The 18596-nt window shown below is 41.2% G+C and overlaps 1 protein-coding gene across 10 annotated transcripts in view; it reads right to left on the bottom strand.

Annotated features, from left to right (window-relative positions):
• LOC140458359 (neogenin-like) overlaps positions 1 to 18596 on the bottom strand; it is a 206711-nt gene that overhangs the window by 41602 nt on the left and 146513 nt on the right. For 7 of the 10 annotated variants that reach the window (XM_072552774.1, XM_072552782.1, XM_072552776.1 and 4 more), the window contains 2 exons: positions 11765 to 11981; positions 9852 to 10006 (listed from right to left, as the gene is read on the bottom strand). In XM_072552774.1, coding sequence (XP_072408875.1) covers positions 9852 to 10006; positions 11765 to 11981 — 372 coding nt within the window. The remainder of the gene's footprint in view (positions 1 to 9851; positions 10007 to 11764; positions 11982 to 18596) is intronic. The other 3 variants (XM_072552778.1, XM_072552783.1, XM_072552780.1) reach the window with 1 other exon arrangement.

Below are 18596 nucleotides of genomic sequence, written 5' to 3'. Positions count from 1 at the left end.
GTGTGTGAGTGAGTAAAAGAACAACTGAAAAAGCGAGCAAGCAAATGGCTATGTGTTTACTCAAATACGAAAGAGGCAATGTTGGTAGTTCTTGCTCATATAGTGCTGGCTGCCAGTAAGATGAAGCAGGAACAACAGTGAAGGGGGCTTGGGCATACTGTCAAAAGGCAGCAATAATAAGAGGCAGCATTCACAATGGCAGTTCTGAAGGATTCTGATGAAGGGTCACAGTACTTGAAGTTAATTGCTTTCTCTCCACAGATGCTACCAGACCTGCTGAGTTTCTCCAGCAATTTCTATTTTGTATTATTTTGTTTTGAAAACGCACTAGTTTAGGTAAGAGGTCAGGCAGTATCTATGGGAATATGCTTCCAATCAGAGAATGGATTGGGTAGCAATTTTACAGAATCAGAATGGGACACTCATGCCTAAGAAACGAATCATGAAGTTTGCAAACTGATCACATTATATTGACAGCCCGCCATCACTGGTGCTAGTGGCTCTGACTACAATGTGACAGGTTTAATTTGTTAAAGTTCATTATGAAAAGAACTCAAAAGGAAGTGTGAAATATTTACAACAGAAACAGAAATGAAGTGAAGTAGCATAGGGCATACAGAACGGTTGGATTATACAACAAGTGTCTAACAAATGGTGAATCCAAAGTTTGAACACAAGAGCAGTGTCTGTCAAGATGGTAGATGGGGCACATCAATTGGCCTTGGCATCCCTGAAATAAAGAGGGGGAAATGAATCACCAATATATCCTGCGGGTGGTGACTACTCCAAAGTTGGGGCAGCTTGTGGCAGGGAGGTGCACTGGCAGACAGTAGTTGTGATGAGTTTTGGGCTGAGATACACCAGCTGTGGACAGAACCTGCTTTGACGCCCCAGCCAACATTAACTGCCAGGATCTCCTCTGAAAAAATGGCTAATCAAGTGAAAAGTGAATACAGTGAAATTTCATTGTCATCGAGAGAGTGTCTTCAGGAGAAATCTTTTATTCATAATGTTGAAATCATAGAATCCCTACAGTGTGGAAGCAGGGCATTTGGCTCATTGAGTCCACATTGAAGACCCTGAAGAGGATCCCACCCATACCCAATCCCCTACCCTATCTCTGTAACCCTGCAATTCCTATGGTTTACCCACGTAACTTGCATATTCTGGACACGATGGGCAATTTAGCGTGGCCAATCCATTTAACCTGCACATCTTTGGATTGTGGGAGAAAACTGGAGCACCCGGAGGAAACCCACACAGACACTGGGAGAATGTGCAAACTCCACACAGACAGTTGCCCTAGGGTGGGATCAAATTCGGGTCCCTGGTGCTGTGAGGCTGCAGTGCTACCCACGGAGCCACCCATACCACCCCAATCTTCTCAAAACAAAACCTGAACCTCAACTTTAACTATCACCTTGCAGGGAGATGCACAGAATGTGAACATTCATCACATTTGGGGTGGCACAGTGGCTCAATAGTTAACACTGCTGCCTCACAGCATCAGGGACCCAGGTTCAATTCCAGCCTTGGGCAACTGTCTGTGTGGACTTTGCACATTCTCCCAGTGTCTGTGTGGGTTTCCTCCGGACGCTCCAATTTCCTCCCACAGTCTAAAGATGTGCAGGTCAGGTGAATTGTCCATGCTAAATTGCCCATAGTGTTATGTGCATTAGTCAGAGGGAAATGGGTCTGGGTGGGTTACTCTTTGGAGGGCCGGTGTGAACTTGTTGGGCCAAAAGGCCTGTTTCCACACTGTAGAGAATCTAATCTAATCTCATCACGTGGAGCTGCAAACAAGCATCAACTGAAAAACATTGACTACGTTGGTGTGGAGACTAAGACAAGTGTAACAGTTACCAAATTAACAACTGGCTTGCATAGAAATGTAGCTATTGTCATGTTAAACCAGTATATGCCAACTTTTCCTGACACAGGTATCTTGCTCTGTAATGGATCAATAGAATCTCTTTGTTTCTCAAGCCTTTTTAAGCTACAACATCCAATTATAAAGTGCCTTTTCCATGGCGAAATACTTGAAGACATTTCACAGAAGCAATATCAAATAAGAGACCAAGCCATGTAAACTCTATGACACAAGGCCAAATGCTTGGTCAGAGGGAGATTTTAATGAGCATCTTATAGGAGGAGAGACAGAAATAAAGAGGTGGTGAATTTGTGGAAAGAATTCCAGAGCTCAGGGCACAGGCTGCTGAAGATAATGTCGCCAATGGCTAGGTGAAGGGAGATAAAATAGAGGTGGATATTGGACTCCTGAGACTGTTAGAAGCTGCAGCAGTGAGCTTGAAGAATGTACTGAGGAGGTAGATATGTAGGATGGAGAAATATACAGATCATATGAAACTTATGCAGAGGTAGATCTTTCAGTCCGTCAAGCCTGTTCCAGTACTCAATAAGATCATGGCTGGTCTCTTTGAATTCCACGTTCCCAGCTACTCACTATCACCGTTGACTCTCTTGCCCAACAAAAACATATCTTTGTCTTAAAAATATTCAATGACCTCAACCCCACCCCACCACCTTCTCAGGCAATTGCACAGCCCTGAGAGAATAAAAACCAACCTTCACCTCTGTCCTGAAAGGCAGATGCAAGTTTTAACACAGTGCTCCTTAGTTCTGAAGTTACCACCAAGAAAAATCAAGATCGTTCAGAACACACTTTTCAACTCCAGTGAAAACAAACCCAGCCTGTCCAATCTTTCCTCATAATATAATCCACTCACTCCAGGTACTGATCAAGGAAATCTCCTCTAAACTGCCTCCAACTCATTTACATCATCCGTTCAAGACGATGACTAAAGCTGCACACAGCATTCAAGATATGGTCTCATAAATGCCCCCATGTATAACTGAAGCATAATGCCTTTACTTTTATGTTCAATTCCTCTCTATTCTCATCTTTATTTTCATGCTAGTCTGAGATTGACAATGTGTCAGAAGGTCCCTCAGTATCCTCAAGGGGAGATGACACATCATCTGGCACTGTACTGGGGCAGCAATAAGAGTGTTGCAATAGGTTTCTAAGTTCCTGGGTTTGGTAGAGGATGTCAATGAGGAATGGAGCAATCACGTACCTGTGTCAGTGTTAGTCAGGAACCAAATACTGGCGTTGGTCTCAGCATCAGGTGGAAGAGTCCAGATTCAGGCCCAAGGCGAAACACTTATTGTAAAGTCGAACTCTTAACTTTATTTCCTTATTTTCTACCTTTACATTCCAAATCTTGGTTTATTTTCTTTCCTTAAGATTGAGCTGAAGAGTAATGCCATTATACATTGTCCCGCAGGGATCAGTGCTGGGTCCCCCTTTCTCATTTATATAATTGATTAGGACGAGCATATAGAAGACATAGTTTGTAAGTTTGCGGGTGACACCAAAATTGGTGTCATAGTGGATAATGAAGAAGATCATCTAAAATTACAAAGAGTTCTTGATCAATTGGGTCAATGGGCTGAAGAATGGCAGAAGGTGGTTAACTTGGATAAATGCGAGATATTGCATTTTGGTAAAATAAACAAGGACAGGGCTTATACAATTAAAAATATGCCCTTGGGTATTGCACATAGGAATTCAGGTGCACAATTCTAAGTTTGTCTCACATAATAGATAGAGTGGTTATGAAAGTACTTAGCACACTTGCCTTCATTGCTCAGACCTTTGAGTAATAGGAGTTAGAATGTTACTTTGAGGTTGTACAAAATGTTGATGAGGTTTCTTCTGGAGTACTGTGCCCAGTTCTGGTCAGCCAGTTATAGCAAGGACATTTCTAAGTTGGAAAGGGTTCAGAAAAGGTTTACTTGGATGTTGCCAGGAATGGATGGCTTCATTTATATGGAGAGGCTCGATAAGCTGGAACTTCTTTCACTACAGTGTTGGAGTTTAAGGGGTGACCTTAAAGTGGTTTGTAAAATAATGGCAGGTGTAGATAAGGTGAATGGCACGTGGCTTTTCGCTCAAGTGGGTGATTTCAAGATGAAGGAGCAAATATTTAAGGTGAGAGGAGAAAGTTTAAAAAAAACATGAGGGGCAATTTCTTTTTAACACAGAGAATAGTTCATGTGTGGAATGAACTCCCAGGGGAAATGGTGGATGCAGGCACATTGACAATATTTAAAACACATTTAGATAGTAGATGAATAAAAAACGTTTCAAGGGATATGGGCCAAACGCAGGTATGTGGGATGAGTTTAGTTTGGAATTATGGACTGGTTGGACCAAAGAGTCAGTTTCCGTGCAGTATGACTATTACTCTATACAATAATTTTTACTCTACTTGTAACAAATAATCGTTACAAGCACAAGTGACAATAAATAAATCAAATTAAATCTCATAAAGGATAGCATCAGGACCCAGAGATTTGTCAGCTCACAGCTCCATCAGTTTGTTTAGCAGTGTGTCCCACATCATTGTAATTTGACTAAGCTCCTCTCTCCCTTCCAGCTGCTGTTTACAACTATGGCTGGAATGTTTTTTGTAAATCTTTAAAGTGAAGACAGAAGAATAATGTGCTCATTCATTATCATTCCTTTATTTTCTACTATTAACTCCTTTGTTAATCACTTGCTGTACGTACATGTTTTTTTTATGACTCATGCACAAGAACACCTAAATTCTTCTGCATATCGGACTTTTGCAGTTGTTCCCTATTTCTATTATATTCTGCATTCTTTTCTGCCAAACTGAACTTCATTACCTTTTCCAACACTAGACTTCAATTGTTAAATTTTTTTCCCACTTACTCAACCTATATATATCAGTCTGCAACTTCCTTCTCCACAACATATTTTCCTACATTGCTGGTATTGTCTGCAGATTCAGCTTCCAACCTTATTTCCCTCATCCAAGTCATTGATGCAAATTGTAAAAGTTGAGGCATCAACATAGTCCCCTGCAGGACTCTACTCATCACATCCTGTCGATGAGAGTGTGATTCTATTTATATATATCTCTACTGTTTTCTGCCAGTCATCTGTTCTTGTATCGATGCTAATACACAATACCCGCACCATGAGATTTGATTGTCCACAAGAACTTTTGTTGAGGCACCTTATCAAATGCCTGGAAATCCAAGTATGGAACATCTCAAGGCTCCCTCATAGCCATGAGCTTCAAAGAATGCTCATACATTGGTTAAACATGATTTCTCTTTCCATTCACACTTCCCATTTACCTTGAGATTTTCTAAATGTGTAGCTGTAATCTCTTTAATAATCAATTCTAACATGTCCCCATGACAGACATATAGTTCCCTGCTTTCTGCCTCCATCTCTTCATGAATTCACAGGATTATATTTGCTCCTGTCTAGTCTGTCTGAATTTTTTCTGAATCTAAAGAATTTTGGAAAATTAACACCAATGCATCTCCTACCTCATTAACAACCCCTTTTAAGACCCTCGGATGAAGTCCATCAGGACCCAGAGATTTGTCGGCTCACAGCTCCATCAGTTTGTTTAGCAGTGTGTCCCACATCATTGTAATTTGACTAAGCTCCTCTCTCCCTTCCAGCTGCTGTTTAGAACTATGACTGGAATGTTTTTTGTAAATCTTTAAAGTGAAGACAGAAGAATAATGTGCTTTCATTATCATTCCTTTATTTTCTACTATTAACTCCCCAATTGCAGAGGATAAACACTCACTTTACTTACTCTTTCTTTTAAAGACCTGTTGAAACTGTTGGTATCTGCTTTCACTTTCCTACCTAACTTCCTCTCACATAACAACCCCTCTGTGCAGCATGGCCGCATGCTGACATATTGACTGAAGTCATTACTGTACAGTACACAAACCCCAGAGGTCAGAAGAAACAATGAGAAAGAATGTAGTTACATGTTCTAATTTCTTCCTGATGAATTGTTTAATTATTCTCTGCCATTCTTTATATTCTCACCAATCATCTGGCCTATCACTCAGCTTGACAGAGTTATATGTCTTTTTCTTATGTTTGATGCTTTCCCAAACTTCTTCAGTTAACCACTGATGGTGGGTCCTCCCTTTAGAATTTTTTTTGTACAGGAGTTTAATGATTCTGAATAATTGGAAAATATCTTCTTAACCATCTGCTGTTGTGTCTATATTTATCCATCCCCTAGTCTCGTATATCAATTCACTTCATCTAGCTCAGGTTTAATGCCTACATAATTGCCCTTATTTAAGTTTAAAATACTAGTCTTAGATCTTTCAAACTGGATGTAATATTCATTCAGATTGAGATTGCTGCTACCTAGGGGTGCCTTTCCTCTGTGATCATTAATCAATCCTATTACATGACACAATACAAGACCAGTATAATCTGTTGACAGGCCAGTTCCAGAGCATGCTGCTTTAAGAAACTCTCTCTAAAGCATTCCAGCTCTTCATCCAGGCTACCCTAACAATCTGATTTTTTCCTGTTTACATGTAGATTAAAGTCACACATAAATATTGCAGTCCCTTTATCTCAAACACCCAATATTACTTGTTGCATATTATTTGGAGGTCTGTACTTCCACCACCACTAACGACTTCTTTCACTTACCATTCAGGTCAACCCAAACTGATTCTACGTCTTGATTTCCGCACAAAGATCACCTTAAACAATGCCATCCTTGATTCATTACCCCTCCAAATTTACATAGCTTCCTATTTTTCTTAAATATTGTATGCGCTTCAATATTCAGGACCCATTCCTGCTATCCTAAAGCCATGTATTTACTCACTTCGATGTGTGCTATAAATTTGTTACTTTGTAATGAGTGCTATGTGCACTCAGATAAAGTCTTTAGTTTTGTCTTTTTGTGATTTTTGTAACATCTAATTTTGTTTATTTGTGTAGATTTAATTTACACTCTCATTGTCCTTTCCTGCCAATGTCGGGCCCTCATTTCCCATATTACTATTTTCCCAGCTCGCCCACCCCTCCAGGTGATGCTGTCTCCTTGGCTCGGGGTCCTCCTCAACTGCTGCTCTATGAAGTGGAACTGCAAATGTGATATTAACATTTGTCCAGAAGAGACAGATTTTGAGACTAAAGGCATGTTTCTGATCCTAGCTCTTTTACTGGAAATTAGAGATTATTCTCAATATTAAATTTAGGTTGACAGAACATCATTGCTTGGTGCACAAGTCTAGGTTATCACAAAGTTAGAAATGCAAGAAACAAAGGAATATATTTTTAAAGCAACTTCACTGATTTTCTCTGTGGTTCATTGCCAACCTAAAGGAATGTCCATGCCTTTGCCTTGACCTCAGAGTGAAGCTACAATATGTGCCTCTGTGTATCCTGTGCACAAAGGAACATTACTAAATCCAACCACTCTGCAGAAGTGGGAAAAAAAATGAAAATCTAAATATCATGTCTGCACTAAACACAATAATGAAAATGTTTAATTAACGATGCTTACTGGTGCAAAAAAAATCAAACCAACTTGAACAAGCCTGACAGTTGTTTGCTTTATTCAGTCATGATCCATTTCTTTCAATTAGTGCTGCAACACCGATTGGCATCAGAGCCAGCAGCTGCATGCCAACACAGCCCGCACACACACCTGCAGCCTCACCACACTGAACATGCCTTCACACACCTTCACTCTCTAAAAAGGGATACAGATAACTGCTACATTCCTGGCACACATATACTGTAAGCAGTTCTTGCCAGCTCAGTGCAATTACTGTGATGAATGCAATAATGAACACACAGTGATTCTCTCCTACCCCATGAAGCAGAGACTCTAACTAGGACAACCTCAGGAGTGCTGGCCACCCTACAACTTCAGCTACACAGCGACTCTTCAATTTCAAGATGAAATACAAGTGTCAACGTGGCATTTGGCAATGTGGGCTTTAGTCCACCTTGCGCTCACTCAACGTATACACAAGCACACCTCCCAGCAGAGATTATTTGAGAACACCTAAGTGGAATCCTGCCCTTTGACTTCACGAACTGGGCTTACTGCTGTCAATCTAGGCTCAGTACTGGGGGCAGAAGTATCAGTTAGTTCAGTTGGCTGGACAGCTGATTTGCGATGCAGCGCGATGTCACAGGATGTGCTCAATTCCTGCAATGGTTGAGGTCATTATGAAGGTCCTGCCATCTCAAACTCACCCCTCACTTGAGGTGTGGTTACCCTCAGGCTAAACTCACACCAGTCATCTCTCTCTAATGAGGGCAGCCCTGTTGATCTCTGGAACTCTGGCAGCTTTATCTTTGTCAAAGGGACTGCCACATGGCTGAAGGTCACTGCTGAGAGAATGCTTCACTGTGCAATAACGATAAGTAATTCATTAGCTTGAAGTATTTTGAGACATCTTCAATGGATAATTTTAATAAATATAGTTTCCTTCTACACAGGAGCAAATCTTCATGAATCAGAAGTGGATAATGCATAAATTTTAAATTTCTGCTGTTGTTCACTGCCATCCTGATTATATTCTCATTGAGCATTTATCCAGCAATGAGGCAAAAGTACAAAAGTTTGCCTCTCTGAAATTTCAACCCCACCTAATGTAAACACCAAGCCTGGGAGTGAGGCATTGAAACCTGAAGAAAACCAATTTTCAGAGTCAGATCGATCACAATGGCTCAAATGCACTGAAGGTTAGAGACATCCCTGTTCTATCTGCAATTTTTTTTAAAATTCCAGAAATGGAAAATTAGAAAAAAACTCAGCTCATCACTGCCTTCTTCAGGGTAATTAGGAATGTGCAATGAGTGCTGACCCACAGCCCTGAAACAAGTTTTTAAAAAACTCCAAAAGTTTGGATTAAAATAAATTTTGCATAGATTATTAAATGAAGAAATAAAATCTGCCAGAGCTAAATGCATTCAGCACACCTGAACCTGTTTCAGCTTGAGAAAATGACAGGCCTGACAATTCAGGTGATTTTAACAATGTTCTACCCAAAAAGCTGGCATTTTCCTTTCGGAAGCTGAGCACACTGCAAAGTTCCCAACATTTTCTGTTATTAAGGTTTGAAATACAGAATTAAACAAATTACTGTGGATGCAACTCTGGAATGGAGAATTGTCCATTGAAAATGATAGCAAGCGACTGGTTTCCAAGAACTCTCAACTCAATGGAACAGTGAGGATGTGGCCACCTCAAGACCATAGCCAGCTACATAGCCCCGAACCCTGATCTCTCCTGTAATACACAGCCAGTGGAGCTCTCATGGAAAAAGCTGTCCTGTTTCCTGGCACTCATTCCCGGCCTGTCCAAGCCAAGTAATTTTTAGAATACCAAAATAACTGGTTCTAAAAACAATCCACACAAATAAATTCCAGCTTCTCCCTCACTGAAGAATGAAAAATAACCATTTCCTTGCCATGTATGTGTGGGTTTAACACATAATGTCAGCAAACTGGAGGCACCTGAGACAAATGCAGAGCATCACAAGATTAAAATGTGTGCACAAAGTGCCTGTGGTGGTACTGAGCCACACAATCCACAGAGGTAGCTTCAGTTCCTTGGCCATGACAACTCACTATTCTGAGCCAAAACATCAGAGTGATACCTTCAGTCACTGATGGAGGGAATATGTCAGTCATGGTTTCTTGCTTCTGATGTTAACATCAGGTCAAGACATAGGAGTCAACTCTTACTCTCACATCATCCTGATGACACACAGGCTCACACAGAAAGAAATGGTGACATGTCTAATTACCAAAGGAGGGGTCAGATCATGCAGAACTAGGACTCTGCTCAAGGCAAAATTGAAAACAGTAACAATAATGTGGCCTGGGTTAGACTCAGGTTTCTATAATAGAACAGAAGTTATAGTGCAAGACAAGCATATATACAAAAATGATCTCAGCACAGGTATAGCGACATGGACGGATCACAAGGACTGACCTTCAGGTTGGGTGGCCACTTTGAAAGGAGCAGAACTCTCTCCTGCTCCATGTTTATTGTGAGCAACCACTCGGAAAACATATTTCACATCTGGCATCAAATCACCAATTGTCACTTCCAAGTCTCCAGGTCGACTTGTATTTTCCACACGTTCCCTATTGATGATATAACAACAATTTCAGCACAATTCATCCAATCCAATTGGAGCTGATAACATCGCTATGATACTTGCTGCTCCTCACATCTGTGACAACTCTGTTGTCTTTATTGCATTAGGACAGTGTCGAGTATACATTGGTCACTACGCTCAGCTCGCTCAATGGCCAAGTGGGAAAGAAGAGCAGCTGGTAAGACAATATTTCACTTTACCTGGTGTGTCTGTGTGGTGTGAGTGTGTGCTTCTTATAAGATTAGAGTTAATGCAATCATGCCCTAGACTAGAGATGGTAAAAGCAGTGGGGATTGCAAATCCTGATCATTATTCTGTGAGCCCTGCATGGGAATGTGGTCTGTGAACTGAGACAAGGACAATGTCAGAACATGGTGGCCTCCTCAGCCAGGTATATCCCAACACACTGCCTTAAAGATGGAAGAAAACAGTATTTGGACAAGAGAGTTGCAGGATGGTGGGGAAAAAGCTTTTGGATAAATGTTACAGTGAAAAGCAGATTTGCCTAAATTGTAATAATGCCCAACTTGTGAAGGAAGAGACGAAAGAATGACTGTACATCCACCACATGCTGTTTGTTTCCCACATTGTGGATCAGAAAACAGAGATACTGAAACATAGAGGCCACAGAAAGCAACGGGCTAATGGGTTTTCCATAAAAGGACAACAGATCAGCATTAGGTTTGAGCAAGATTTGTTTGAGGCACAATCAGAGGATATACTCTCAGCACCCCATTATAGGAAGGGTAAACAAACTGGGATAAGACATAATGAAGATTCATTAGAAAACCCGAGGAATAAATGAAGACAGATAAATTTGGCATGATTTTCACTAAGACAAATAAAGTTAAGGAAGGACATAATAAATTAAAGAGGAGGAATAATGAAACCTTGCTTTCATTTCTTAGTAAATCAGGATTATCATTAGAATAAGGGACAGGATAGAAGAATGTTTTATCACAGTAACTAATGAGACAGAGGTTAGAGATCAATTTAAAAGGGTAAGAGATATTTGAAAGGAAAGAATAGAAAAGATGGCAGCACAGAAATGGGATTACAGTAGACATCTCCAATTACAACTCTTTATTTTTGAAGTGTAGTTACTGTTATAATGTAGAAAACACAACAGTCGATTTTCACACAGCAATATCCCACAAATAGCAATCCTGTAATAACCAGATAATCTGATTTTTGGTGATGTTAGCTTTTGGCCAAGACATCAGGGAGAACTGCCCTGCTCTTTGAAATAACGCAGTCAGATCAATAAACTTTGGACAAAAACTGGTAGTGTTTGGATTCTGCCAAGCTGGTCAACCAAGATATTTAATGTCGTAGTGACAAAACCGAGGAACATGCTGATGTCACTTGAGAAGTGGCCACTTCCTTCATGCTTTCAGAAACAGATTCTCATCACTCTGTGCAGAGGATTAAATCACCAACAGTCTGCCGTCTAAAACAAATACTGTAAAGATCTACCCCTCCCTCTGTTTGTTCAGCACTCACCATTTAGGTTCACACATTTGGTATCAAAGGGTAATTGGCACCATTGGAACCTGAGTCCCAGCATGAATTAGGAGACAAGACGACAATTGGGTATGATTTAAATAAAATAAAATGATGGAAAATAAATTGCCTTTAAACTGGGGAACACTTGACCAGTAAACGGTCTTTCCATATTTAATACATCTTACATTCCTTATAATCAGTATTAATGCAGAGAGGCAGATGTTAGTGTGACTCTTACCTGTTGGTGCCATCTCTGGAGTAATAGACCGAGTATGTGAGGATCTCAGAATGAGGCTCTGCGGGTGGGCGCCAAGTCAACTTGATGAACCGTGTGGAGACAAGGAGTGCCATCACATCCCGAGGGGCAGACGGCAGGTGTCCAGCCGCGGCAGCTGCTAGATGGTCAGCAGTGGCACTTGTCAGTGAGGGAGGGGGAAACGTCGGAATGGGAACATCTTGGATACAGGTAGGTTTGTGTATGGGATGGCAGACACAATGATAAACAAAACAAAAATAAAAATAAAAAAAAGGAGAAAAAGAAAAGAAAATAAACCAAACCAAAGCACAATGGGAACATAACAAAATGAACAAACACAGAAAGGGCAAACGAGCAACTTACTGCTGAACTGAAAGGGGTTGTTCACACATTACAATAACATTACCATCGAAAAGAAGGCATGTGCTGACATTACACCTACACAAGCAGTTCAACAATGCACTAATACTTGGAGTACAGAACATTTTCAATCCTAAAATATTCCAACTGTAGGAGGTAAAATTTGGCAAGGTAAAAACAATAACTGCAGATGCTGGAAACCAAATACTGGATTAGTGGTGCTGGAAGAGCACAACAGTTCAGGCAGCATCCAACGAGCAGCGAAATCAACGTTTCGGGCAAAAGCCCTTCATCAGGAATAAAGGCAGTGAGCCTGAAGCGTGGAGAGATAAGCTAGAGGAGGGTGGGGGTGGGGAGAGAGTAGCATAGAGTACAATGGGTGAGTGGGGGAGGAGATGAAGGTGATAGGTCAAGGAGGAGAGGGTGGAGTGGATAGGTGGAAAAGGAGATAGGCAGGTAGGACAAGTCCGGACAAGTCATGGGGACAGTTACTGAGCTGGAAGTTTGAAACTAGGATGAGGTGGGGGAAGGGGAAATGAGGAAGCTGTTGAAGTCCACATTGATGCCCTGGGGTTGAAGTGTTCCGAGGCGGAAGATGAGGCATTCTTCCTCCAGGCGTCTGGTGGTGAGAGAGAGGCAGTGAAGGAGGCCCAGGACCTCCATGTCCTCGGAAGAGTGGGAGGGGAAGTTGAAATGTTGGGCCATGGGGCGGTTTGGTTGATTGGTGCGGGTGTCTTGGAGATGTTCCCTAAAGCGCTCTGCTAGGAGGCGCCCAGTCTCCCCAATGTAGAGGAGACGGCATCGGGAGCAAAGGATACAATAAATGATATTAGTGGATGTGCAGGTAAAACTTTGATGGATGTGGAAGGCTCCTTTAGGGCCTTGGATAGAGGTGAGGGAGGAGGTGTGGGCACAGGTTTTACAGTTCCTGCGGTGGCAGGGGAAAGTGCCAGAATGGGAGGGTGGGTGGTAGGGGGGCGTGGACCTAACCAGGTAGTCACGGAGAGAACGGTCTTTGCGGAAGGCGGAAAGGGGTGGGGAGAGAAATATATCCCTGGTGGTGGGGTCTTTTTGGAGGTGGCGGAAATGTCAGCAGATGATTTGGTTTATGCGAAGGTTTGTAGGGTCGAAAGTGAGCACCAGGGGTGTTCTGTCCTTGTTACAGTTGGAGGGGTGGGGTCTGAGGGCGGAGGTGCGGGATGTGGACGAGATGTGTTGGAGGGCATCTTTAACCACATGGGAAGGGAAATTGCGGTCTTAAAGAAGGAGGCCATCTGGTGTGTTCTATGGTGGAACTGGTCCTCCTGGGAGCAGATACGGCGGAGGTGGAGAAATTGGGAATACGGGATGGCATTTTTGCAAGAGATAGGGTGGGAAGAGGTGTAATCCAGGTAGCTGTGGGAGTCGGTGGGTTTGTAAAAAATGTCAGTGTCAAGTCGGTCGTCACTAATGGAGATGGAGAGGTCCAGGAAGGGGAGGGAGGTGTCAGAGATGGTCTAGGTAAATTTAAGGTCAGGGTGGAATGTGTTGGTGAAGTTGATAAATTGCTCAACCTCCTCTTGGGAGCACGAGGTGGCGCCAATGCAGTCATCAATGTAGCGGAGGAAGAGGTGGGGAGTGGTGCCAGTGTAACTACGGAAGATCAACTGTTCTACATAGCCAACAAATAGACAGGCATAGCTGGGGCCCATACGTGTGCCCATGGCTACGCCTTTGGTCTGGAGGAAGTGGGAGGATTCAAAGGAGAAATTGTTAAGGGTGAGGACCAGTTCGGCCAAACGAATGAGAGTGTCAGTGGAAGGGTACTGTTGGGGACGTCTGAAGAGGGAAAAACGGAGGGCTTGGAGGCATCCATTTGCTATCTGATATTGAGTACTAGAGGAAAACCACCTTGGGAGACTTTTCTGTATTTTTGTTTTTTAAACAAGAACACAGAGGATCGGAACAGTGGGCTATATGTCCTGTTGAGCCTACTCAGCTATTCAATACCACCAAAGCTGATCTTGAGCTTCAAACCTATTTTCCTCCCTCTATCCCTCAATTACTTGAGGCATGAGAAATTTGTCTATTCTAAACATATTCAAGGATGGAGCACCTACAACATCCTGAGGTAGTGAATTCTAAAGATTCATAGCCCCCTCAATAAAGAAATGCCTCCTCATTTCAGTCCTAAATGATTGGGATCCTATCAGAAGATTATGCCCCCTTGAATCCCCAGACAATGGAAACAATTTCTCAGTATCTACCCTACCAAACCCCTTAAGAACTTTGCATGTTTCACTCAGATCACATCTCATTCTTCTAAACTCCAGAGAATATAGGTCCACTTTACTCAGCCTCTCATCATAGGACAACATCATCATACAAGGCAACAATATAGTGAAGGTTCATACAATGCCTCCAATGCAAGTATAACTTCCTTAAATATGGGAATCAAAATTGCTCTCAGTATTTCAGATGTGATCTCACCCATGCCCCTGACAACTGGAGTTAGACTTTCATATTCCTGTACTCAAACACCCTTGAAATGAAGGCCCAGATGTGAAAGTCTTCTCATTTACCTGTTGTACCTGCTAACATTGAACTCCTTTCATAAGCACATCCTAGTTTCACTGAATATCGATATTTACTTTTCAAAAACATTCCATTTTTCTATTCTTACAAATTAAGGGAATAACTTCACACTTCCCTACATTATACTGCAGGTTTTTCTGCACTACTGAAAGCTCTCAGTTCAAAATGTAATTTAGAAGCATCTTAAATACATAATGGCTCACTGCCTCACAGTGCAAGGGACCCGGTTCAATGCCAGCCTCAGGCAAATGTCTATGTTGAGTTTGCATGTTCTGTGTCTGAGTGGGTTGCCTCCAGGTGCTCATGGATGGATTTTTTTTAAAGAGTTTTCATTTTTCAATGGAATGGACTTTTGTTGAATATTTTGAATTTATTCTTTAACTTTTTCCACCAAGTTATTTACAGCCATACATCTTTGTCTATTTACTCAACTAATCTTAGGCAGTTCTCTACTCTCACCCATGTAATTGGCTTTAAGATTCTAATTTGTGATTGAGGATGTCATTTTTAAACTAAACATGGAATTTAATTGTTGTAATGATCACTGGTTCCCAGCGGATGTTTTATGATGAGATTACGGATTAACCTTGCCTCATTACACAATACTAGAGCTAAATTAGCTTTCTCACTAGTTGGTTCCGCAATGTATTGTTCCAGAAAATGCCACAAGAACAAGCTACAAACTTATCATCAAGACTACCCTTGTTTTTGTTTTTGAAGTTAATAGGTGGAGCTGGTATAAGGAAGAAACCAATTTATTCTATGCAGTAAGGGAGAAAATATTGAAGTCTAAATCAGAGGCCTACTGCACATCTATGAATGCAGGGAGTATAGTTAATATGACTGAGAGTTACAGGTGCAGATTAGCATGGGAAATTGTGATGTTGCAGTTTAACAAAGGTCAGATCTGAGTATTCCTGGTTACAAGGTGTTCAGAAAAGATAGGAAAGGATAAAAAGGAGAAGGGATGGCATTTTTGATGAAGGAAAGCATTGAAGTACTGAGGAAAGGTGATGTTTCAGACAGTTCAAGGACAAAATCAATCTGTCTAGAGTTAAGGAATACAATTACAATGCTTGGTGTAATGTACAGACAATCAGCTTGTGCTAAAGATATCAAGGAACAAATCTGCAAGGAAATCACAGAGATATGTAAACATCATTGAGTAGTTACAATGGAGGACTTTAATGTGACAGTGGGAGAACATTTCAGGGCTAGTGACTATCATATCATAAGGTTTAGGCTGACAGTGAAATATTAAATTGATCAATCAAGAGTAAGAAGAATCAACTTGTGGAAAGCAGACTTCAATGAAGCAAGAACAAAGCGGGGCTGGGCAAACTGGAACCAAGGTTTGGTGGGAAAATCAGCAGTTGACCAACTGGTTACTTTTAAAGAAGGGATGGATTGAGGGTAGTCAATATATATTCTCTCAAAAGGGAAATGCAGGATAAACAAATTTACAAGTCAAGATGAAAAAGTAGATATTAATTAAGTTAAAGAAGAAAATGTTTGCTTCATACAAAGTCAGATAGTAAATACAATTGAAAACCAAAATGAACTCAGAAGGTACATAAAGGAGGAAAGAAAGCATATACAAGAAGCAAAGAAGGATTATGGAGGAAGACTGGCAACAAACATGAAAGGAAAGCACATCAACAGAAAAAGGGTGGTAAAAGAAGGAAGAGGGCCAATTAGGGACAAAAGGGGGGATTTAAACACTGAGCCAAGAGGCATGGCTGAAGTCTTAAATGAATACCTTGCATCTGTCTTTACTTACGATGCAGACATTTGCCAGGCCATGGTGTTAGAGAAGGAAACTCAGTCACTAAAAGGGCCAAAGATTGATACAGAGGTGGTATCGGATATGCAGTCAGTACTTAAAGTTGATAAGTTTTTGAATTGAATGAGATACATTCATGGATAATGAAGGAAGTGAGAGTGGAAAATGCAGAGACATTGACAGTAATTCATTCCGTGTTCTCTGGATTCAGAATGGAACAAGAGGATTGAAGAATTGCAAGTATTACACCTTTGTTCAAAAAAGATTGTAAAGGTAAGCCCAGCAATTACAGACCAGTCAGTTTAATTTTCATGTGGGAAAACTTTGAGAATCAATTATTCAGAACAGAACTAATTATCACATGGAAAAATATGGATTGATTCAGAAAGTCAGCATGGAATCGTTAAGGAAAAATCATGTCTAACTATCATGCTAGAGTTTTACTTTTAAAAAAAACTAAGCGATGGGTGCAAGGCATTGGTATAGTACGCTCAGACTTCCAAAAGGTGTTTAATGCAGTGCTACACCACAGATCTATGAGGACAGCTGTAGGGCAAGGAATTAAAAGGATAGTGGTAATGTGGATATAGAATTAGCTGAGCGACAGGAAAGAGACAGTAATGGATAATGGCTTTTTTAGGCTGGAGGAATTCCATTACAAAGTGGAATTCTGTAGGAGTCAAAACTGGGACCCAAAATGATCTAGGATCTTCACGTATAGAGGCCATTTGTCAAGTTTGTGTGTAATAAGAAACTTGGGAGAATTTAAACTGACAGCAGGGCAGTGTAGAACTTCAAAATGGCATTGACACTTTGGGAGTGGCCAGATACTGGTGAGGCAATGGATTTTGGTGCAAAGAGCATGGGTAAAGCAAAGGGACCATTCCAAAGGGTGCACAGAGCAGAGACTTGGGGTGTATATTTGCGTAAGTCATTAAAGGTGGTAGAATAGGTAGCGAGAGCTGTCAATAAATCATATAGTATTCTTGGCTTCGTAAATACGGACACAGAATAAAAGAGGAGGACGTTACATTGAATTCATATAAGACGCTGGTTAAACCTAAGCTGGAATAGGGTGACCAGTTTTGGATGTCACACGATAGGATGGATGTGAATACATTGGAGAGAGTGCAGAGGAGGTTTATGAGAATAGTTCCAGGGCTGAGACACTTCCATTCTGAGGGAAGTTAGGACTGTTTTCCTTGGAGAGGTTTGATAGAGAGTTTTAAAGTATTTGCAATAGGAGCAAATGCAAACTTTTCTACACAGTGAGTAGTTAGGGTCTGGAATGCACTCCCTGGAAGTTTGGTCAAAGCAAGTTCAATTGAGGCATTCAAGAGGACGCTGGATAATTATTTATCCAGAAACAATACACAAGGTTACAGGGAAAAGCAGGATACTGGCACTCAGATAAAATGGTCAAAGACCAGGTGCAGTCACAATGGACCAAATGGCTTCCTTCAGAGTTGTAACAATCCTGTGAATTATCTGTCAATAAACTGCTCTTACAGTTGGAACAAAGTGATGAGCTGAATAGCGTCCCTCTATGTTCTATCCATGCCACAATTCTATTTCATCAGCAAAAGTCAGACATGATGTGCCACACCAATCTCAAGTCCCAAGATACCAGTCAGTCAATAATCTTAAGTCGATATTTCATTACAGCCAAAGTCAGGCTAACTCTCGACTTGCATTTATTTCTGTTTTACTTCAATGTCCCTTTTGTTTGATTTCTGCAATTGTCTTACAAAACAACAGAAATGTAAATCTAAAACTGATCCCAGACAGCCCATGCGATGTCTTGTTGCTCAATGCAATATGACAAAGCATGAGATCTAGGTATTTGTTTATGGTTTTCTAGTTTCTTTAAATTAATTGTCACTACAGACAGCACAGGAGAAGACTGATGTCATGGGGCACATTATCATCTTCATCTTTCAATCAGCAAGACTGATCCTGGGTCTGAAATTAAATCCTGTTAAAGGATGGCCAGCAGCTGTCACCTTCTGGCATTTGTTTTTGGGGTTTGGTGGTGGGGGGTGGTGGTGAAGGAAATGATGGTGAATATGCCTCATTACAGTTCAGCCATAGCAGGAG

This window comes from Chiloscyllium punctatum, chromosome 33, assembly GCF_047496795.1.
Source record: "Chiloscyllium punctatum isolate Juve2018m chromosome 33, sChiPun1.3, whole genome shotgun sequence".
NCBI lineage: Eukaryota > Metazoa > Chordata > Chondrichthyes > Orectolobiformes > Hemiscylliidae > Chiloscyllium > Chiloscyllium punctatum.
The sequence above is the reverse complement of the archived record's forward strand: the minus strand, read 5'-3'. Positions and strand labels throughout refer to the sequence as shown.